The sequence below is a fragment of the Dipodomys ordii genome, unplaced genomic scaffold, assembly GCF_000151885.1.
Source record: "Dipodomys ordii isolate 6190 unplaced genomic scaffold, Dord_2.0 Scaffold31, whole genome shotgun sequence".
Taxonomy (NCBI): Eukaryota; Metazoa; Chordata; class Mammalia; order Rodentia; family Heteromyidae; genus Dipodomys; species Dipodomys ordii.
In genome coordinates this window covers 11,259,626-11,283,038 of record NW_012267247.1, presented here as the reverse complement: position 1 = coordinate 11,283,038, position 23,413 = coordinate 11,259,626, and the positions used below count along the sequence as shown (strand labels likewise).

The 23,413-nt window shown below is 41.4% G+C and overlaps 1 protein-coding gene across 2 annotated transcripts in view; it reads right to left on the bottom strand.

The window, feature by feature from the left end:
- Nucleotides 1-4,243: 4,243 nt before the first annotated feature.
- Specc1 (sperm antigen with calponin homology and coiled-coil domains 1) overlaps nucleotides 4,244-23,413 on the bottom strand; it is a 229,565-nt gene continuing 210,395 nt past the window's right edge. For both annotated transcript variants that reach the window (XM_013016566.1, XM_013016567.1), the window contains 3 exons: nucleotides 20,979-21,095; nucleotides 13,949-14,008; nucleotides 4,244-4,687 (listed from right to left, as the gene is read on the bottom strand). In XM_013016566.1, coding sequence (XP_012872020.1) covers nucleotides 4,598-4,687; nucleotides 13,949-14,008; nucleotides 20,979-21,095 — 267 coding nt within the window. In that variant the 3' untranslated portion in view covers nucleotides 4,244-4,597. The remainder of the gene's footprint in view (nucleotides 4,688-13,948; nucleotides 14,009-20,978; nucleotides 21,096-23,413) is intronic.

Genomic DNA, 23,413 nt, shown 5'->3' with positions numbered 1-23,413 from the left:
ACTCGTTACCCTACCTTTAAAGTGCATGTGCTGAGACAGCCCAGCCTTGAGGTGCTCACAGATGAGGCTTCCTTTATGCAGGACCAGACCCACAGGACAAGAACTGCTCTGATGAGCCCCAAACAATGGCAAACAGAAATTGTTCACAAGTTCAAAGACACTGGCCATCCACAAATGCCCATTGTGCTTGTGCATGAGCTAGTGGGTTTACACACACGTGTGAGGTGCCTGAACATGGGACAGATGATAACATCTTCAGTGAACAAGACTTGGTATTTCCTGGACACAGCTTTTGCTTGTCACCTTACAGTCCAAAGTGAGGGGTAGGTGCTAAACTGCTCATTGGAAAATGTGCTGGTCTGGAAGCAGTCCAGGCCTTCAGGAGGAAAACGTCAGGATGGTGGAGCTTCTCTGGCATGAGGGGGAAGTGAGGATTCTAGGGAAAGTGGCCTGATGCTACACTTCCAGGTGATGCCCAAAGAGCCACTCATCATCTGCTGAATTGGCACGGTGTTAGTGCCAAAAAAATAGGCATTCTCTGGTAGTTAGAATTTTTAAAATTAACTTTGTCTCCTCAATCTTGCATTAATGCCCTCTTGTTTAATACCCCCATGTTCAGCTTCCAGGTTCTCAGAGGGTACTTGGTCACATGCCTGACCCTGAATTATACACTTTCACATAGCTTGGCAGCATCCAGGTAGGGCCCTGAGCATGATCTAAATAAGAGTAAGGCTACTGGGCGCAAGGTGGCAGAAGAGCCATCAGGCCTTGTCCCCCCAAGTAAGCTCTATCTGTTTGTCGACTGAAAGAGAAGCTGAGGAGGGGGGCGGTGCGGGGAAGGGATGCATGAGGAGCTTGTAGAGAAGCTGTTTTGAAAGCAGATATAATGTTGGTCTGGCACTTGGAAAATACATATCCCTGGGGAAAATAAATCAAAATGAGACAGAGACAAAATATATTTATTAGAAATATTACACAGTGATACATCTTACACGTCCATGTTAAGAGTTAAATACATCTACATTAGCATGTCATGTCCTGACGGTGCTTGGTAGGACCTAGTGTGCTCTATAGAAATGAGGCCACAGATGTATCAACTGCATTCAGCTAATGTAGTTAAAGTCAGTGAGCTACACAACGTATTCTAGATTCAGCAAAACTCCAATCCGAATCACTGGACTCAGATACCCAGGGAACCTGGGCAAATGAAGGTATTAAAAACATTTCTTGAAAAAAGGCTGTCACTGATTAGGCATCTCAAAAATGGCACTCCAGTTATGGAATAATAAGAACTAACTGCTGGGCTGGCAGGTGGTTCTCTAACAACCCCAGCCTTCTCTCCACCGGCAGCGACATCCCAGGGAAAGAGGGAGGGGCAGAGACTGAGAGGGCTGGCTGGCACTTGAGGGCATCAGGAAAGAGAGCATAGGAGATATCATCATTACTAGAAAGCTCATTATTTTAGTATCTTAGGACATTTTTGTGTATACTGGTACTGGGGCTTGAACTCAGGGCTTCACACTCTTGCTTGGCTTTTATGTTCACAGCTGGTGCTGTACCACTTGAGCCATACCTCTAATTTTTTTTGCTGGTTAACTGGAAATAAGAGTCTTATAGATTTGTCTTCTTGGGCTGGCTTCAAACTTCAGTCCTCAAATCTCAGCTTCTGGTGTGACCCCTCAGTGCCCTGGTTTTGTTTTTGTTTTTATTGAGATAGGGTCTTACTATGTTGTCCAAGTTGTGTTCCAACACTCAGACTCAAGCAATCCTCGGCTCAACCTTTGGAGTAGCTGGAACTATAGACATTCACCACCATGGTTGGTGGGGCACATTTTCTTGTCTTTTACCCCTGATGTCTACTTTGGGTAGGCTCTAAAAAAGCTGTAAAACAACTGAATGAAGAATGGAAAGACAAGTATTGTCTGTGATGTGAAAAGCGACTGGAGCCCAGGGGTCAGCTAAGACAGGGTCAGAGGGACCCATGGAGACTGCAGATTTCTCTACATCTTAGCATCCTAAGGTCTTGCAGTTTGCAGCTGTCATACATACAACTTTTTAAAAAAGACATCTGAACTACTAAATAATTTTTACTATGTATTGGCTGAGGGTAGATGAGAAGAAACGTAGCCAGGCCATTGAGGCCTCTGAAAGCCCCAGTTCAGAGACCTGGGAAAGGCAGTTGGCTCAATAGAAGGAAGGTAGAAGAGGCCACCTTGCTCTCTCTTTTGTGCTCTGGAGCTCTCCCTGCCTTGTACTTCCACTCCCAACTGCTGGCACCAGGCCTCAGGAGGCTGGTGGTGCTGGAGAGACTGTCCTGTACCAACCACCATCAGTTGTGCCTCGTCTGACACCACCGGTTTCTGTGAATAGGCATGCCATTCCACTTCTGTAACCCTGGCAAAGTGAATACTAGCCATAAAACAAAATGCACATGGCCTTGCTCCACTATGACACTTATTTCCCCTTCTTTTCAAGATGAAAGGAGCAGTATACAGAGGAGAGCCGTTATCACAATGTGGGCTCCCACCAGAAAGGCGGGGAGGGGCCCGAGGGTGGGGGAACAGAGGGGAAATTCCAACATTTCTGGAGTCTAGCACAGAAAATGCAAAGCTCTTTCTACATCCCTTACACGTCATCTCTGGAAATACAGTTGCAAACAGGCTAAATGCTTCTTGAATCCCACTCAACTGCTCCCCTACAAACTACCTCAGATTACCTCCGTGGTAATCCCAGTTGAAACACAGCCCGATCCTGCAACTTAGCTAGCCCTCCCCCACTGTAATGGAGGCAAGGCTGAAGCTGGGAGACAATGAAGATAACGTGCATGGTGACTCCAACCAGACAGGTGCAGGAGGCAATGCAGGTAACATATTCATCAGGAATGGGCAACTTTGTTCCAGCTGAGCCCCAGCTTCCAGCTTCCATTGGCGAAGAGACCAGTTACATAGTCAGTGCTGGCTTCAGAACAGCTACACAGGGCTGCTTTGGAGTCCTTCCCTGTTGCACTGTGTGTGTGTGTGTGTGTGTGTGTGTGTGTATGTGTGTATAAGTGTGCATGAGGGTGGGGGACTGGAAAAGATGCTCTCTCCCCATGGCCGTGCAGCAGGGTCTTGGAGAACTTCGAAATATGTATATATATAAACTTCATGACCACTCTTATTCTAGATATTCTGATTCACTTGATCTGAGTAAGCCAGGCATGTGTGGTTTCTAGAAGCATGAAACCCAGACAGGGATGGGAGCTTGAGAATCAGGACTATCTGGCTGATGGGACTCAGTGCCACTTAAGCAAAGTGCTGGCCTGGAGGAAAGGACAGAGCCCCAGAGAGTACCAGGACAAGGAGTCCGTCTGTAGCCTCTGGGACATGGCTCAGCATGAGTGGCTCAGACAAACAGTAGATGCACTCTAAGTAATGATGGCAGTTGTAAGTCTCAGGGACTTGCTGTGAGGATGACCCTTTTTTCAGGGGCACCAACACAGAGTTACTTGGCACTGAAAACAGCAAGTAACAGGTATTTACAAATTTTCCTCCACTGGCTGTATGCGTGACACCTTCTTTGCTATGGAGGGTACACTGATTTACCCTAGAAGAACTAGAAAGCTGCTGGAGGGAATATGGTTTGAACACTTGATCCTGTGCTACTTAGGGTAACCAAGAGCACACTAGGAAAACTGTACTGCTGTTGTTTGGTTACAAATGGTGCCATCAATACCTGCCCCAGGCAAATGTAAAAGATCTAATGAAGTACTGAAGACTGAGTCCACTGGAGTTGAAATAGTTCTTAAATTCCCCTATCTATACCCTCAGCCTGCTCAATTGTGCAAATCTGTGATGTGAACAAAAGACAGAGACTATTTCCCATACAACTAACCTGTCAAGTTCTGGTGTAGACAGACATGTGTGAATGTGAAAGGGAGTGTGAAGAAATGGGAGGACAAAAGGCGCCACTGACACGCGACCAGTGTACACTTCCTGCCGTGGAGCACCTCACCTCCCAGAAACCCTCCAGTAAGGCCCCCGGGGGCTCCTTTGCACATTAGGAAATTTAATAATGGACTGTGAGGTCTAAAAAGTGCAACTACATCCTAGGTGGCAAAACTGTTACCTAGAATGTGGGCGTATTTCCCCAAATGGTAGGGACAATGCGTTCCAAGTTGCTCTGAAGCAAAAGTTGTTCTGTTTTTGTGTTTTTTGGGGTTAGTTTGTCAAAGATAACACTTTATAAAGGCAAAGACGGGGGGTTAGTTCTAAAAAAAGACTGATTTGGAAGTGCTGTAGGTAAGGAATGTTTTCAGAGTACAATCATCACCAAATGGTCTGGCAAGGTCACCTTGGGTTCTCACAGAAAAGAGTCAGGGCTTGGGATCTTGGTCTGGAAGGAAGGGGTGCAATCTTCTTTAAATGCCTCTTGTAGGAGAGCACAGATCTCCAACTTATGCTCCAGATGTGGAGCCCAGTCTGGATACTCAGGTGAGTACTGATCCACTTAGCCTGAGCCTTCCTTAGAAATCCAGATGGCTGGAAAATGGACAGCAACCAGGTGCTCTCAGGTTCAAATTGCGGTGATGGTGGCAGCAGCTATCAGGCCCTAAGGTTTACGTCTCAAAGTACTTGTAGATCTGGGCCACGTATTGCATCACACTCTGCCAGTCAGGTCGGTCGGTATATAGCATCTCGCTGAGCTCCTGTGGGGCAAAAGGAAAGATAAGTCACAGGTAGCATCACAGACCCCATCCCTAAGAGGTGCAGAGACTAAGAGACTCAGAGATTGAGAGACTCACATCCAAGTCAGGACCTTTTCTCCCAGAGACCCTCCATCTACACAAATAAAAGTACAGGCAAACCCTGATGGTATTGAATGTGCCAAGTTAAAAAATGACATTCTATTTATCTAGGGGATAAGTCCATTAAAAAGATATGCATGACTTCCAGTTGCTTTTTTCTTTAAACATGATACAAAAAAATTTGCAGTAGGTTTGGTAATTCAATCCTGTAATCCTAGCCATTGGAGGGGAGGCTAAGATCAGGAGGATCATGATTTGAGGCTAAATGGGGCACAAAAGTTCATGAAACTCCATCTCAACCAATGACTAAGCACTGTGGCACAGGCCTATTATTTCCAGCTTTGGGTGAAGCACACTAGCTTAGTGCCAGAGGTGACAGGCAAGAGAGCTGGCTATCTCACAGAACACTCAGTCAAGCATTTTGGAAATCTGTGCCACTGAACATGTTTAATAATTAACTTTGGGATTGAATTTAGATTCTTTTGTGGTCATAAGGGAACAGAAGGAAAGGACTCTGACATAAAACCAGAAGCCGAGCGACAGTGGAAAAATAAGGTGGAACTACTGAGCACATCTATTCCTAGCTGTCGACAAAATAGACGAGTCTATTCAGGAGCTAACTGTCCTTTGCTTCCAGGTCATCTGAACACACTGTACCTTCTTTGCTCCCTGTGATGCTAAGAATGGTCAGTACGGGTGGGGGGAGAAGGAGCAAGTGGAACATCCTGCACAGATGTGGCTGAAAAACAAAATGATCATGAATCATAGGATCGAAAGTCTCCTTCCATTGAGACCACTGAGCTCAGGGTCATACAGAGAATGGTATGTGCCTAGCTGGAGCGTGTACAACAAGGAAGCTGCCTGCATGAGAAAGAAGTGATGAAGTAGTTGAATGTCAGTGCTTCACACCTGTAATCCTAGCTATTTGGGAGGCTGAGACCTAAGGATCAGGGTTTGAAGCCAGCCAAGGCAGGGAAGTTCATGAGACTCTTATCTCTAATTAATTACCCAAAAAACTATAAGTGGAGCTGTAGCTCAAGTGGTAGAGTACTACTAGCTTTGAGCAAAAAAGCTCAGGGATAGTGAGCACCCTGACCCTAAGTTCAAGCCCCAAGACTGGCGCGCGCGCACGCACGCGCACACACACACGCGCGTGCGCGCACGCGGATAGAAGGCTAGGAATGAGCACAAGAAAGATGGCAGACTCTCTTCTCTAATGGAGAAGAGATCCCAGAGATGGCCATGGTCACAAGAGCAGTATGAAGCACCATGACAGAAACCAATATTCATGGTTTTATTCAGTCTCACACTAACAATTACTGAAGTTAAAAGGGGGAGAGGACAGGCACCAATGGCTGCCAGGAGCTGTAATCTTCTGTACTCCTAGCTACTCAACAGGAGGCTGAGATCTGAGGATCATGATTGGAAGCCAGGCCTGAGGAGGACAGTCTATGAGACTCTTATCTCCAATTATCCATCAAAAAGTCAGAAATGCAGCTGTGGTTCAAGTGGTAGAGAGCTAGCCTTGAATAAAAAACCCAGGTACAGTGCTCAAGCTCTCAAGCTCTATAACAGACACACACATTCCCCAACATTCCAAGGTACACTACTAATTTTATATTTGAAAAATTTTGGAAACACGTTTTGTACATTTCAGAAGAGAGAGTGCTGCATAAGTAAAAATCTTAGGATACAAGACATTTGTTTGAATTGGTAGTTAATTTCCCCCCCCCCTCCAAAAAAACAGGTCTATGTAATTTCACTGATGAATTTCTCGAAATACTTAAAAACCAATAGCGAGTCTTCACAATCACTTTCAGAAAATGGAAAAGAAGGGACCACTTTCCAATTCAATGTATGAGGCCAGCGTTGCCTTCCCAAAACCAAAGACACTGTAAGAAAACCACAGATCAGTTTCCAAGAGGAACAGAGAAACACAAGTATTAACTAAGTGAACAAATATTAACAAAGTGAACAAATATTAGCAAACTAAATCCATTAATCTATAAAAGTATAATATATCATGATCAAGTGAGGCTCATCCCAGAAATGCAAAAAATTCAGTATTTGTAAGTCATGTAATTTATCACATTAGCAGACTAAATAAGACAAGCCAGATGGTCTAAGCAACAGATGAAGAAAGAGGATTATACAAATCCAAAAAGGAACATTCATGATAAAAAAAAACTTGAAGGAAAACAAACCCAATAATAGAAGGAAATTTATTTGACCTAATAAAGGACACATACAAAACCGAGTAGCTGACATTATACACAATGGTGAAGGTAATTTTTTTTCCCATGAAATTGGGAACAAGATGCTGTCACTTGATATTCACTACAGTCTTGAGAGATCTAGCTAATGTAATACGGCATGAAAACAAAATAAAAGTCCATACAGATTGCAAAAGAGGCACTGAAGATGCTTTAGTAGCAGTTGACAGGATGCTCTAAGCTGAAAATTAGGTCTACAAACTGGTTTAGCAAGGCTTCAGAATACAGTCAGTATACAAAACTCTATCACTTTCCTCTGCCAGAAATGAACAACTTAATTTATGATGAGAAAAAACATCTTTAATAGCACCCTCAAAGAAGTTTTAAAGTCTAAGTCTTACAAAAATATGTGTTGTAACCATGTTCATTGCAGCATTATTTACCATAGCCAAGATATGAATCAACCCAGAGGCCCCTCAATGGACCAGTAGATGCAGAAAATGTGGTATATATACACAATGGAACTCTACTCATCCATCAGAAAGAATGATATTCATCAAGAAATGGAAAGACTTGGAAAAAATTATATGAAGCAAAATAAGCCAGATCCAGAGAAACACACGTTACACGATTTCCCTCATTTGTGGTAGCTAGAATGTGTCTATAAACCTACAAGTAAACACACTGGATGGTAAAACAATAATAACAACAACACAGACATGATATATTATACAGGACTCTAATCATTCATACACAGCAAGACCAATAGAGGATATTCTTAGGACAGGACCACAAATGTGCAATACCTATGTGCATCTGATCATATAAAATAATATTTACTGAAATGAACTCCAGGAAATAGAAACAAGTTTTTTTTTCTTTGTTGCTGTTTTTGTTCTCTTTTCTTTTTGTCTTGCTTGTTTATCTGTTTTTGGGAGGAACAAAGGAATAACAAACGTAACAGTGGTAGTCACTATACACTATGTTGAAAATATAACCTGTGGGTGGGGACAGAAGGGAAGACTGGGAGAGAGTGAGGGAAGGGGTGACATTGTTAAAAAAATGTACTCTTTATTTTTAATTACAGAAATATTTTATTAAAAAATTTTAAATTGTTATTATAAAGGTAATGTATAGAGAAGTTATACTTACATAACTCAGGTAAAGAGTACATTTCTTTTTTTTTTTTTTGTCGGTCGTGGGGCTTGAACTCTGAGCTTGGGCGCTATCCCTCAGCTCTTCAGCTCAAGGCGAGCACTTTACCACTTGAGCCACAACACTACTTCCAGGAATACATTTCTTTTTGGACAATGTCACCCCTTCTTTCATTCTTCCTAGTTTTTCCCTCCCATCCCACAAAAAATGTACTCTTTATTTGATTTGTAACTCTAATCCCTCTGTACATTAACTTTATAATAACAATAAAAACTTAAAAAATATGCTGGATCTATATTTAGAAAACCACAAAATACTTATAAAAGAAATTAAAGATCTAAATAAGTAAAAATATATTCTGTGCTCATGGTTTGGAAGGGAACATTATAAATATGTTAATTATTCTTACTTTGTTATATAGCTACAGTGCCAATCACAATCTCAGCAAACCTTTATTTTTGGTAGACAAACTGACTCTAACGTCCATAAAAGCAAAATTACTATCATAGCCAAAACAATTCTAAAATGATCATCAAAAGGGACTAAATTATCATTTTTTAAATAAGGTTATATTAATGAAGGCAGTATGATATTGGTAAAAGATAGATGTGTAGATCAATGGAACAAAATGGAGCCTAGAAAGAAAGCCACAGAAATATAGTCAATTTATTTATTTATTTTTACAAAGGAAATTCAATAGAGAAAGAATAGCATTTAAATAATGGCACTGGATTGGAAGCCCACATGTGAAAATGAATGAACAAAAGAGACTAAACTACAAGCTGGGGGGGCTGGTGGTTTGCTCCTGTAATCCTATCTACTTAGGAAGCAGGATTTGACAAGTAAAGTTCAAAGCCAGTACAAGCAAATAAATCTGGGAGACTCATACCTCCAATTAACCAGCAAAAAAAAAAAAAAAAAAGGAAGGGTACAGCTTCAGCCTTGAATGAACAAAACAAGTAAGAGTGCAGTCTTGAGAATTCAAGCCTTATTGTCAGCACACAAAAAGGGATTAAACATCTACTTTATTGCTTACACACAAATTAATTCAAAGTAGATAAGAACCCTAAATTTAAAATTTTGAAAGTTCTATAAAAAATACAGGAGAGAATCTATATGGGTTGGTCAATTAGATTTTAAGATTCAATGTCAAATATATGATTAAGAAAGAAAAAAATTGGGCTGGGAATGTGGCTTAGTGGTAGAGTGCTTGCCTAGCATGCATGAAACCCTGGACTCAATTCCTTAGTACCACATAAACAGAAAAAGACAGAAGTGGTGCTGTGGTTCAAGTGGTAGAGCACTAGTCTTGAGCAAAAGAAGCTCAGAGGCAGTGCCCAAGCCCTGAGTTCAAGCACAGGACTGGCAAAAAAAAAAAAAAAAGATAAAACTGGCTTTATCAAAATTAACAACTTTGCTATCTGTAATCCTAACTACTCAGAAGGCTAAGAGCAAGAGGATCAAGGTTTGATGCCAGCTTAGGCAGAAGTCTATAACAGTAAATATCCAAAGTAACCAGTAAAAAAGTAGGGATAGAAGTATGGTTCAAATGGTATAGTGCCAGCAGAGTGAGCAAGCAAACCAAGCAAGCACTATGATGTCGAGTTCAAACCATAGTACCAAAAAATGAAGCAAAATAAAATTTCTTCTCTGAGAAAGAGACTGAAAAGAACAACCACCAACTGGGAGAAACTATTTAAAGATAAAGACTATATCCAGTATATACAACTTATTTGATGCAACAAGAAAAAAAGAATATTATTTAGAAATGAGCAAAAGACTGAATAGATAGTAGATCAAAGAAGATAGGTAGTAAATAAGAATCTGAAAAAAAGCCTAATATAATTTGCTAGTAGAGAAGTACCAACTAAAACAACACTGATCTCAGTTCGAAGCAGATCCCTTGAGACTCTTAGTTCTAACTTACCACCAAAAAGCCAGAAGTACAACTGTGGCTCAACTGGTACAGTGCTAGCCTTGAGCAAAAAAAGCAAAGCTGAAGGATAGCATCTAGGCCCCATGTTCAAGCCCCAGACCAGCACATCAAACAAAAACAAAATCCACTGTAATCCTATCACTTGGCCTTCCTTCCTTATATTTGTTGCTTTATTGAAACAGTTATTTTCATTTGGCCATCTAATGAGTTTGAACGTAGGTCTCTATTTGTGCATGATCTAATGTTGGGGCCTGAATCCAACCAAAAATAGTCTTGGAGGACTCAATTTTTGTTTTTTTTCTGAATGAAGCAACAAACCAAAATGGAATCAAACTGCAGGATCTCTCTGGATATTTACAACTGCTTCTACCCATTTTTTCTTTGGAGACAGAATTTTGCATACCCAGGTTGTCCTCAATGCTGCTCTATATCCTGTCTCCTGAGAACTGAGTTCTGGGGGCTCCTTCCTGCACCCTCTACCTTGACAGCTGCCATGCTGTGGGCTTTTGCATCATTCATCTGGCAAAGAGAAGCAAGTTTCTACGACCCACATGAAGCTGATTCTGATCTTCACAGCCAATTCTGAGTAACAACACCCTTTGCAACCTGTCTGCACATTCTGATGCGAAGAACCCACACTCCCATCTCTATCCCTAATTCCAAGGTTTAGGATGGGTAGCCATAGCATGGATTTGAGCAGGATAAATACAAAAGTGTGAGATACTGAAAACAGAAAAAAAAAGCAGAAGATAAAAAAACTAGCCAGTCTGGGAAGGTAGCTCAGTGGTAGAGTGCTTGCCTTGCATGCATGAGACCCTGGGTTTGATTCCTCAGCATCACATAAGCAGAAAGAGCAGGAAGTGGCACTGTGGCTCAAGTGGTAGAGTGTAAGCCTTGAGCTGAAGAGCAAAGGGACAGTGCCTAGGCCCAGAATTCATGCCTCACAACCGGCAAAAAAAAAAAAAAGTTCTAGCCAACATGAAAATGAACTTGATTTGGAAAACACTGGCTAAGCATTTTCTCAGTACCCCATTGTTGATGAACTTATACACTATACAACAGATCCCTTGAATAGCATATATTACCAAACAACAGTTTGCAACTTAGCAATGTTCTAAGAGCTTCTAGTCATAAAAAACTAATGCACTTGCACCCCATGTTCATGGCAGCATGATTCACAATAGGTGAGCTGTGGAAGCAACCCTAGAGTCCAATAATAAATGAAGGATAAGGGAATGGGAATATATGCACAGTGCCATAAGGTTTGGCTTTAAAAAGGAGGCTAATTCTAACATATCCTAAACACAGGTGAACCCTGAGGATACTGCAATGCGTTAAACAACCCAGTCATGGGAACAAATAGGGAATGACAAAGAACATCTATATGAGGCACCAAAAGTAAGTATATGTAGAGACAGAAAGGGGAAAGGCGGCTGTCAGGGGCTGAAGGTGGGGAGGGAAGTTAATGTTTAACAGGGAAGGAGTTTCGGTTTTGCAAGATGAAGGAGGTCAAGGAGGAGGTGGTAGCTGCACAATAATGTGAATGTTATTTACTATCTCTTAAAATGGTTAAGATGATAAATCTTAACTGAGAAACATGAAGAAATAACTGCAATATTTATTGATTCATGAATAAATGATTCATAAATGTTTATTTTAAAAGACTACTAAAAAAAAAGCCTGGACTTCTTGCTCTTGAAAGCTCACAGTCTGGTGGAGGCGAGGCTGAGATATGCCAAATAATCAGATGAATTACTATATAATGAGGCATTGATACTGCACTGTGAAGGTGGACACAGCTGTCATGGATGCAGGGTTACCTAGTGGTTGTGAACCTGGGCTCTGGAGATTACCTGCCTGACTCTCATCTTGGCTCTCATCAATCATGTGATCTTTTATTCACCACAGGTGGCCATGTCCCTTGCACATTCCACGTAGCCTGTAGGGCTGTGAGGGTCCTGAGGGCTGATACATGGGAAAAGCTCAGAATGGAGCATGGCGCACAGTAAAGAGAGGACAAATGTTTTGTGTAACGAATGTGGTGTGTACTGAAGTGCACATTACAAACTATACCACAAAGTAAGCTCAGTCATGCCTAAGGATCAGTTTGCTACTCCCAAATCCTGAGTCATGATGACCTTGCTCCAAGAGTGTGACAATGGGAAGACTGTCTGGGTGATGCTATCAATGAACAAAGTCCTGTGGACTAAATAAATGATCAGGGCAGTAGTGTACCTTTCCAAATCATGGACAGGCCAGCCCTGGAGAACACATGTTCTTGCTGCTCTGTAATTCTTCTACTCAAGTCTTTCTACAAGGAGCTGTATACCTTGTGCTGTGGCACCCTCAACTCTCATTACACAGTGCCTGAAGGAAGAATGCTTTCTAACAGTTAGGTGTTTAGAAGCTTTATCCGATCCCTTTTCCAAAGTCTCTCTCCTTTTAATACTACTGGTTTTTTTCTTACAATTTCTAATCTATTTTCTTTTCTTTTTCCCTTCTCTCCCTCTCCCTCCTCTGTCTCTCTCACTCTCCCCCCTCCCTCCTGAAAGGGCTTTATTATGTTGCCTTGACTGGGCTGAAACTCAAAATCATCTAGCCTGTCTCTAGAGCAGCTGGGATTACAGCTGTGTGCTACAACACCTAGTCTCCTATCTCTTCCGTACGTTAACGGAAGTCATTGTGAAGTTTCTTATTATATATTATCTGAAGTTCTGGTAAATAATCCTTGCTTGTATCTTATGGCTAGCTCAAGTCAGTGCTTTTTTTTTGAGTGGTATGTAATCTGGCTTGTGAACATAGTTCCATCAGCTATTAACTGTAGGAGTTTCCCATATAGAAGATAAGGGTTTGTGTAGCACTCTAAATCTCACCTGGCCCTTTTCTTTTTTTTTATTTAATTTAAAAATTATTATTATAAAGGTGATGTACAGAGGGGCTACAGTTACATAAGTCAGACAGAGTATCTTTTTTCTTTTCTTAAAAACATCACCCCCAAAATAATCCAAGGTACATTTTCATCTCTCTGAATGCAGGTATAGTTTTTTAAAGCTTTGCTTTCATTATGAAGAATAGTATACTATGATCTTTGGTTTTATACAGGGGTCAAAATACGAATTCTTTGTGTAGGAGCTTAGGTCCTAGTTTCTGTGTGGACATTAAATAAAACCTGCAGCCATTTAGGCCTATTAGGTATCTATTGATTATATGTCCCAATCTACCCCACCCACTTCTACCCTTGGGGTGGCTATGGTCAGCTAATACCTGAAGATTTGGTTTTCACTTCCTCAAATTTCTAGCATCTGCTTATTTTATATTCTTTCTTGAGCACTCAGCCTTGTCCTGAAATTTTTTAAAAAAGGACCTTTCATGGAGATTTCTAAATGATTTGAACATGAATTTTAATGATAATTCAGCCCATTGTACTTCCAAACTGGAATTTATTCATATGAAAACCTTAATTTAAAAACTCTCAACCATATGTGATCAAACAAACTAGATAACGTTACATTAGAAATCATAATTAGGACTGGGAAGGTGGCTCAGTGGTAGAGCGCTTGCCTTGCATGCCTGAGGCCCTGGGTTCGATTCCTCAGCACCACATAAAAAAGAAAAAAGCCGGAAGTGGCGCTGTGGCTCAAGTGGTAGAGTGCTAGCCTTGAGCTGAAGAGCTGAGGGACAGCACCCAGGCCCAGAGTTCAGGCCCCACGACCGGACTCACCCCCCCCCACAAAAATCATAATTAATAAATCTTCTGCAAATGGATTTCAGAGCTGTACAACACATTGTTTAGATAATCAAGTTCTTTCCCATGCAAATAGAATAAAGTGATACAAGAATACCAGCTCAGGTACTTACCAGGCTGGGCTTGATGCCTACACTTCCAGCTGCTTCAAATGCCAGCAAGAGATTCCTTTTCTAGATTAAAAAGACAAGAGATGGGAATCATCAACTGAAAATAGCTACTTTTGCTAGTAAAGGACATTAACTGGCATTCGTTATAGATTATCTATAGATTATAAACTACTATAAAACCAATGATAGTAAATCAAATACACAATCAATAGTCTCAGTTTCAGGGGAAAAAAAAAGATTAACAGGTTACTACTGCCACTGAAAAAAATACTAGTTGACACTTAAATTTTGTTGCTTTGATTATTTTTGCCTTTACAAGATGTATGACATCCACCCCATAACAAAGCTGGCACTGTATAAAACATATCATTCATATATATATACACAGAGACACACAATCCTGGTCTGTAAGAACCACTTTTTAATTCCCTATTTCTTCTGGTGAGGTTATCTCACTACCTCTGCAATGTGCTTACACCACAATTTCTTTATTTCAAAAACAGAGGTTTTTATCTACCTGACTTCCCCCAAGGTAAAGAAGGACACAGGTTCCATATACCCCCTCTTCTCCCTTTGCTATACACTTCTAGCTCCTTCTGGGTCCTTTACTAGGGAGAGTACAAACTTCAACAACATCCCTAAGCTTCTTTCCCAACGGATCACTGACAAGGTTTGTTGACTTTACACACGTAGGAGGAAGTTCTTGTATTTGCTCTACTTCATCAAGTTTCTCATCTAGCTTATTAAAACTTAGAACATTGCTTCTCTTTCTGGGGGCACAATTAAGTCCTCTGTCTCTTCTCCCAGGATGATTCTGAAGCTGAAAACAGCAATCAGTCTTTACTCAGAAATGAGAGCCAAGACTGACTTCTTGTCTAGTGTGCCAAGATCACGATCCTGTGACACTCAGGAAACGGTTTCAAAAAGACTTTCCTTTTTGGTTATTCTACTCATCGTTTAAGATTACACTTTACAGTGCTCCATATTTAGAAGTGCGCTTTCTTCAAGCTTCTCTCCCCCTTCCCCATGATTGTTTTTGCTTGTTTTCAGTTTTTCTTAGTGAGCAACACTTTACATTTTTTTACTGTCTGGCTTCTTGTTCATCCTAACAATTGCTCAAAGTTCCTAATATTTCCTTGCGGCCCAAACTAAGAGCTTGCCTCAGTGGATCATAGTTTCCTTGTGTAGCATCTCAGTTTCTCCTTTTTAAAATCCTCCACCATTATCACTCAAAGAAAGTCTCTACCTTGACTCAAATTTTGGATTACACCCTTCTCACGAAAGTACATTCATAGTTTCCTATAAGAGAAGATGTGTGTGTGTGTGTGTGTGTGTGTGTGTGTGGTGGGGGAAACATTTTCAGTTTTATAATGAAACCTTTCAATTTTATATCTGAAACATTTCAATTTTATATCTGAAACATTTTCAATTTAACATATGAACATTTTTCTTTTCTGGTATCATACTTAGTTACAGTTTGGCTGGTCAGTTACAGTGGGTTGAAAAACTCTTTCCTTAAAATGTTGACATCATCCTTCCCCAAGTTCAGCTCTATGGTTTATAGCTTCTTCTTGAGGCTCATCTCAGCTATTCTCTAACAGTTCTTTGGACCTGATGGACTCAAGCATCTTTCCATCCTGCCTGCATGTCTCCATGATTCACGTCAATGCCATTAGGATTTATTAAAATTTAAATAGTTATATTAAGCATAATTGAAAGACCAATGTTCCTGTACATATTTGTTTTATGTTCTTCAGTGTAATATTGCAATTTAATACACTTGGATTTTATACATAAGCTGAACCCAGGAGTAGATCCTGTCTCTTAAAAAAAAAAGAGAAACCATATGAAAAGAAATCTAGCACATTCATCTATATGCATCAAATTATCTAGAAACTTTTAAATTCTCAAAATGCATTACTTCAGAGCCAAGAGCATGGCTCACTGGTAAAAGTACAAGCATGTATACAAGCTTGGGTTCAATCCCCAGCACCATAAGTAAATAAAGGTAAAATAAACTAAAAAGATAATACGAGGCTTTTAGATACAATTTTATACTCTTTGCTATTTTCCCTGTGGATTTTATTCTGCCCTTGCCTTAACCATCTGGCCTGAGACCAAAGAGTTTCCCTGATGCTTAAGCCAACTGGCTGATCTGAAAACCAGGTCAGAGAAAAAAAAACAAAAAACAACAACAAAACAGAAAAACATGGAGATTCATGTTTTCTTCCAGCCTATGGTCAAGGGCTTGAGAAGCTGTTGCTCTCTGGTGATCCTGCCCAAGCCTCCAACCTTTTTCCTTGACATTAAGGAAATTGGTGGGATGAATGGAAACCTTAAGCCTGTCTCCACAGCTCTGCCTGTGTGTGGAGAGCTGGAAATCTGTACCCCTTCCTTCCAGGGGAGCAGTCTCTTAACATGGTGCTAATGAGGCCTCTGCTCTAATTTTTTTTATTGTAAAAATACTATACAGAGGGTTACAGTTACATGAGTAAGGTAATGAGTACACTTCCTATTGAGCATTGTTACCCCCTCCATTGTTTTCCCCCTACCATCCCTTCCCTCCCTACTTTCCCCGAGGTTTTTTTTTTTTTATTGTGATCAAGTGATTACATAATTTCCCAAATTTTACAGTATTGTGGAATAATGATGGCTCATTTAAAGTCACAGGTTCATTCTAACTATCCTGGAGCAAATTGTCTATCACAGTCTATAACATATAACGGTGTACACATGTTATACACCATACATGTGATCAGCAGCATGGGGATATTTAGTAGTGGTTTGACTAGATGAGTGGGAGTTCTTTGTTTCTTAAGTCCTGTTAGTTTTGTCGTATCACCTAACATTTTGGATTTAGCATCCACTTATCAGGGAGACCATGTACCGTTTGTCTCTTTGCTCTTGGCTTACCTTGCTCAACATGATTCCTTCTAGCTCCATCCATTTCCCTGCAAATGCCATTATTTTGTCCTTTCTAATGGCTGCATAATATTCCATTGTGTATAGATACCACAATTTTTGGATCCATTCATCTGTGGTGGGGCATCTGGGTTGTTTCCATATCCTAGCTATTGTGAACAGTGCTGCAATAAACATGGAGGTGCACGTGTCCTTGTATATTGGTTCCTGTTGTTCAGCGTAGATGCCTAGAAGTAGTATGACTGGGTCGTAAGGGAGGTCAATCTTTAGCTTTCTAAGGACCCTCCAGACTGCTTTCCAAAGTAGTTGTATAAGTGTACATTCCCACCAGCAGTGTAATAGGGTTCCTCTTTCTCCACATCCTCTCCAGCATTTGTCTTTGGCTGATTTGTGGATGTGGGACATTCTGACTGGGGTAAGGTGGTATCTCAGGGTTGTCTTTATTTGCATTTCCTTCACCACCAGGGATGATGAACATTTCCTCATGTGTTTCTTTGCCATTTTTATTTCTTCATTTGAGAAGTCCCTCTTTAGTTCCCTTGCCCATTTAGTAATTGGTTTGTTAGGTTTGGGAGGGATTAGTTTCTTGAGTTCCCTGTATATACAGGATGTTAACCCCTTGTCTGATATATTGCTGGTAAATATTTTTTCCCAATTAGTTGGTTGTCTTTCTAGCTTGGATGTGAGAGATTTAGCTGTGCTCTGCTCTAATTTTAAAGTCCCTTTAGTTAGAGGAATGAAGGAGGGCCAGTTTTGAGATTTCTATTACTTAGGATGCAAAGATACAAACATTTTTATGGCTACTGAACTTGAATGCCAGCTTGTTTACTAAAATGATACACCAGTTTTCAGTTTCAGAAATAGTATACTTAAGGGTTTATTTTCCTTGTACCCTTACCTGCACAAAATACTGTAATTTCCAAAAGTCTCTGTCAACTTGACTTTATTGTTTTAATTTATATTGCAGGATTACTAGTAAGGTCTAAGGAGAAGGTTGAGGTCTCCCTCCCCCCCTACACTTCTCTTTCATTCCAGTTCTGATTTTAAGCTAAGGGCCTTGAATTATTAATGCTTGGCTTCCATTCCCCACATGAATGCTGCTCTACCACTTAAGCCATACTTCTAGTTTGGATATTTTGCTGGTTAACTGGACATAAGAGTCTCAGGGATTTGTCAGCCGGGTTGGATGTGAACCATGATTTTTAGGTCACAGCCTCCTGAGAAGCTAGGATTATAGGTATGATCCACGAGTGCCTGGCTTAGGAGAAGGCATTTCTAAACCAAAATTTTTTGTGAGCTGTCCCAAGATCCTCTAGTGTGTTTCTAAGCAGAACAAAGGGCAAATAGTCTACGTTGAAAATGATCACAAAAAAACATGGAACATGGAACCAAGAGGGCTGACGTGGTTCTTATTTTGTTGGCAGCAGGACACAGTAACAAAAGTGTCACTACCTTAATGGTGGGAGGTAGTGGTACTGACAGGAACAGCTGAGGGAGTGTGTTTCAGAGGGCTCAGGGGCTCCATGGGCTTGCTTTGTGAGCTCCATTTCAGTTGCAAGTCTGTCCACATGGGTAGGGACAAAGGCGTAGATTGCTCTACATTTTGCCTGGGCAAAAGTAGACCCTAATTAGAAAAATAAAAATAAAAAGGCTGGAATCTGGCTCAAGTGGTATAGTGCATGTCTAACAAGTATGAGGCCCTGGTTAAAACCCTAGAACCACCAAAGCCAGAAAAGTTCAACCAGATGCATGGGAAATAGGTTCCTGATCCTGTAAGGAAAATAGGGCAGCACTGTGACACTGGCATGCAGGTCTATATTTCCATATCTGGAAACCGGAAGACTTGTGGGTAGCTGGGGCAGGTGGACATCACAGGATGAGAACTCCAGGATCCAGAGCAAGACGAAGACATTTTGGTCATCAGGAAGCAATGCTCAGATTTCAAGTGTAAAAGCAAACACTTGCAGGTTTCCAACAGATCTGTGCTGATTTGAGGGCTATTCATGGAGAACAAACACATCACTCTGAAGAAACAGGTTTCAGGGTATATATGTGTACAAGCATTAGAGAATCTTTTTATTTTGAAGTTTTTACACCTATTATTGAATTATTTTTGTGATGTCATACCAGAAAGACAGAGACTGAAATATCAAGAGGGTGGAGAGGGTACAGATGCCTTGGCTGTGGTCAGATTCTGGCTTTCCCTGTGTCTCATGTGTGTGGCTCTTGGCCTCTGTGATAGCTGTGGTCCCAACTCTACTCTCTGGTTGTCTCTCCTAGTTCTTCTGCTAGGTCAGCCTCCTCTACCCAGACCACGAACATGAGCCCTCAAAGTTTGACCTCAATCCTCTCTATGCTTCTGCTCTGGTTTAGATATAGTATAAGTATGTCCCCAAACGGTTCATGTTCTGGGAGCTTGACCCCCAATGTAGAGGCCCTGAGACATGAGGGCCAGTGAGAGTTAACTAGATTATTTTGGGTAATAACCTCAAAGAGATTAATGTAGTTCTCTTGAGAGCTGATTAGTTATGACAAGAGCAAATTGTTACAAAAAGAGTACATTTGGCTTCCTGTTTCACCCTGTGCTATCTTCTGCACATACTCCCACTACTGTGATGTCATCCACCACTGTAAAGCCATCTACCACCACGCTCTCATCAGAGCTCCAATACATGGACCTATCTCAATCTTGGACTTTCAACATCTATTCTTTATAAAGTCTCAGGTATCTTATTAAAACAATAAAAGCTGATGAAGACAGTTTCCCTTAAGATCTAGGGTCTGGCTAGTCTTGAATCTCACATTTTAAATACCATATCCATATATATACCTGTCTAATTCAGCAGCCACTTAAGATACTTAGCTATTGAAATTGAAATTAATTAATTATAACAGACACAAGACACATTTCATGGTCTCAACATGTGGATGAACCAGGTTAGCCTGGTATTTATGAGTCTTATGATTGCTGGGATTATAGGTACCTACCACACCTAATTTACCATGTCTTTAATGTAATAACGTGTACTCTGATCTCTAAATATGTGATATAATATACAAGTTTTCTTACTTGAGCAAGGAACTCATTTTGGTGGTGCTTGGTGGTTCTTTAGGATAAACTTTACTTTGTTGTACTGGGGGTCAAAGCCTTCAAACCCAGGCCTATCCATGGGCTAGACAATTTGCTCGGCCACTGAGCTATACCTCCAGCCCTGGAACAGACTTTGGTAATGCTGGTCAAGGTCTTAAAGCCACAAAGTGTAAGATTCCATCAAAGTTTTGTCTGGAAAGTGGGTGCTTACAAGCTGTTTTTGCTGAAAGGTATGAGCTTCTCACATACCTCCAAAAGAGGAGCTGAAAACAGAAGAAAAGTTTGACATCTCCGCATCTGTTTCACTTTTGTCTCCTTTACTCTGAGTCTCTTTCCCTGCAATTGCTTTGGATGGTAGGAACAGCAGGACTGATGGATAAACATCTTGTGATAAGAGTTAAAACTTCCTCCCTCACCCAGTGACTTTCAGACTAGTCTAACTCAAGTGATAACAGTGGTAACAACTTCTCTGGAACTCCTCAGTAAGGATCACTGAGGCCACACTTTTCCTGGGACTGCTTCATGATTACATTTAACTCTTGCCCCCTACTCAAATTCTTCCTCCAAACCTAAAGCTCATGAAGACGGGCTGAGGTGCTGACTGCCTCTTTGCACAGTATGTCCATGCTGTATAAACAGGGCTGTTTCTGCGCCCACCACAGCTCCCCTTCTTATTTGGTGAACTGGGATAAATGGCCAGACATGATATGTGACCCCAAGGAGTTGAGCCTTTTTTGGCCAAGCACTCTTGGATATGACAGGAACTTCTAGCAGCTGTAGTTAATAAGCCATTATGTTGTTTCTCTAGGTAACAGATGTGCACTGAGAAGGAGGCTGAGAACTATGTGCTGAGGTTGGGACTGCACTGTGCAGTTCCATACTCTGTTGTCATCTGTGCCAGTTATAGAAATGATAATGTCTACTCCAATTCTATCAATGTCAACCCCTTGGGATGTACCAATGGTTAGGAGTTCCCTTGATTTCCAGGAGAAGAAGCAGGGTTGCTGGGCCATGACTTACTTTCTCCTGACTGTTGAGCTCTTGGTATGGGATGTGGGCAGGCAGGTAGGTGTGGAGCAGAGCACAGAAGGCCAGCCCATCACTCCAGCTGCTGCTGAAATTGGTGATGTCAATATTCTGTAGAAGGAGAAAAACAATGTTAATCCCCAAATTGTGCAATGTTACAGGATACGGGGAGAGTGTTCAGATGGGTAAATCTTTGGTCTTGGTAAGGCAATATAAGACTGAAAACCCGAATTTCCTGAAGTACATTAATTTAGGTACCAAAAATGGCCTACTGCAGTCCAAATTCACTCATAGGCTAGTATGGAGAGAAAAGATTTTAGCAAGCAAAACAGTAGGAAATTCCTCTCCTCCCCCTGGGAAAGTCATTAAAGCCTGTGATACATCCGTCAGATTAACTTTACATATCCCAGCATTTCCCACACTTATTTTGCCAAGAACAAGAATTGCCATCATCATCATCATCATCATCATCATCATCATCATCATCATCATCATCATCATCATCATCTCTATAACCCAATCAACAAGCAGACAGATGCAACAAGAAAGTAAAGCCCTAACTGGGCCTTGGCTTGTTCCTGCAGCTGCCCTCCCTCTCTCCTGTGGAGAGGCTCTCAAGGGAAGAGAGAGCTCTTCAGGTTCAACAGCCTCCCTGCTAGCTCAATAAACAAGCAGGGATCACGAGGTTTTATGTCGTGGTGAAATGGAACTCCTCTACTGCTTGCTACCCATCACAAGGGAGCTAAAATCCCCTTTTAAAGAGCCTAAAGAAGCTCCAGGGTAGCTCCTCTGCTTCAGTTCTCCTATCTTCACTACTGACCTACACAGGTTTCCTTCCCTGGGCTCACAAAGCCTGTCAGGTCCTGAGGCCTGGTAACACTTGCATGCTTAGGTGGTTCTATATTATATTAGGCTGCTCAAATATTCTGAATGAACTATGAAGGAGGCCTGCAAAGATCTGCAGAAGTGGGGACCAGCTGGAGCCTATCTGAGGTTTAAGTTGGTTCTGGGCACAGTTTAAGGGCTACATGAGGAGTTAAGTATATGTATAACGCTCCTTCATACAATCCTCACACAGTTACTGGGGATTGGGGGAGGCAAGAAAGCCTTCCTGCCCCTCAGGACACTATCCTGGAGAAAGGGGAGCCTAAAAACCTTGCAAAGAGGAAGAGGGGTGACAGTGGCTGGCTCTTTCTGATGGAGCAGACCCTGGGAGCCCCTCCCCCCACCCCTGCACAAATAGCCAAGGCAACACTATACCTTGTCTACCCTAACTACAGGGGCAAGGTGGTTTAAGTGTTTCCATCAGAGGCAATCTGCCACTTAATTAGGACAGGTTAGGGAAAAAGATAGATTGGAGAATGAATAGGGAAACTTTAAGAAACTCTTTTCAAAGTATGTGCAAAGAAGTTTTGGAGAATACAACATAAGTGGAAATATATAATAAAATACAGTATAATAATTCTTGTAGAGTTTCCTTAGGGGCTTTGGGAGCAAATGGCTTATGATCTTATTTGGACTTCCTTCCTTTCTTTCTCTTTGTAATACTGGGGTTTAAATTAGGACCTCACACTTGCTAGGCAGGTGCTTTACCACTTGAGTCAATCTTTGTGCATTTAATCTTCAGAGACAGTCTTCTGCTTATTGTCTGGGACTGGTCTTGGACTCTGATCCTGCAGCCTATGCCTCCTGACTAGCTGGGATTATAGATGTGCTCCCCAACTTTTGGTTTGTTCTTTGAGATAGGATCTCACCAACCTTTTGCTTAGGTTGGCCTTAAATCATGATCCTCTTTATCTTGCTTCCCAAGTAGCTGGGATTATAGTAATGACCCATAGTGTCCAGTTCATTTTAGTGTTTTATTTAGATTTCCAGTTAGTTTCAGCTATCTAGGCCCTAAAAATGAAGCTGGTCACATGCCTCATTTGATAGATAAAGAAATGAAGGCCAGAAGAGGTGGTGTGACATAAGTGCTTCATCTCAACAGTGTAAACATGAGAAACCCAAGTTCCCACTTTCCTATCAAACTGGAGCTCAGGATGAGCCTGGTGGACGCTAGAGGCTCTGCACAAAGCACAGGCGGTTGGACATGTCCTTGAATCTGTTACACAATTATATTTACCCAGAGAAGGAGATCTTGCTGAAAGTAACATAGCCTCTCCATTCTGGTTTTCATGACTCAAGCACAACCAACTTGCAACAGTTGCTGAGCACCAGTGTTTCCTAAAAGTCTGAGAATGCCTTTGTTGCAAGGGACCCACCTCTGTTTTCAGGTCTCTTGTGTAATAGCCAGGACCACTTGTTCAGCCGCTACCCAGTGAGGGCTGGACACTACGTTAGAGGCAGTAAACACTTGGATTTTTTAGTGCATTAAGGAAAGCAGAGGAAAGAAATAGGAGGAGAAGGCATGACCTATATAAGCAGCGAAA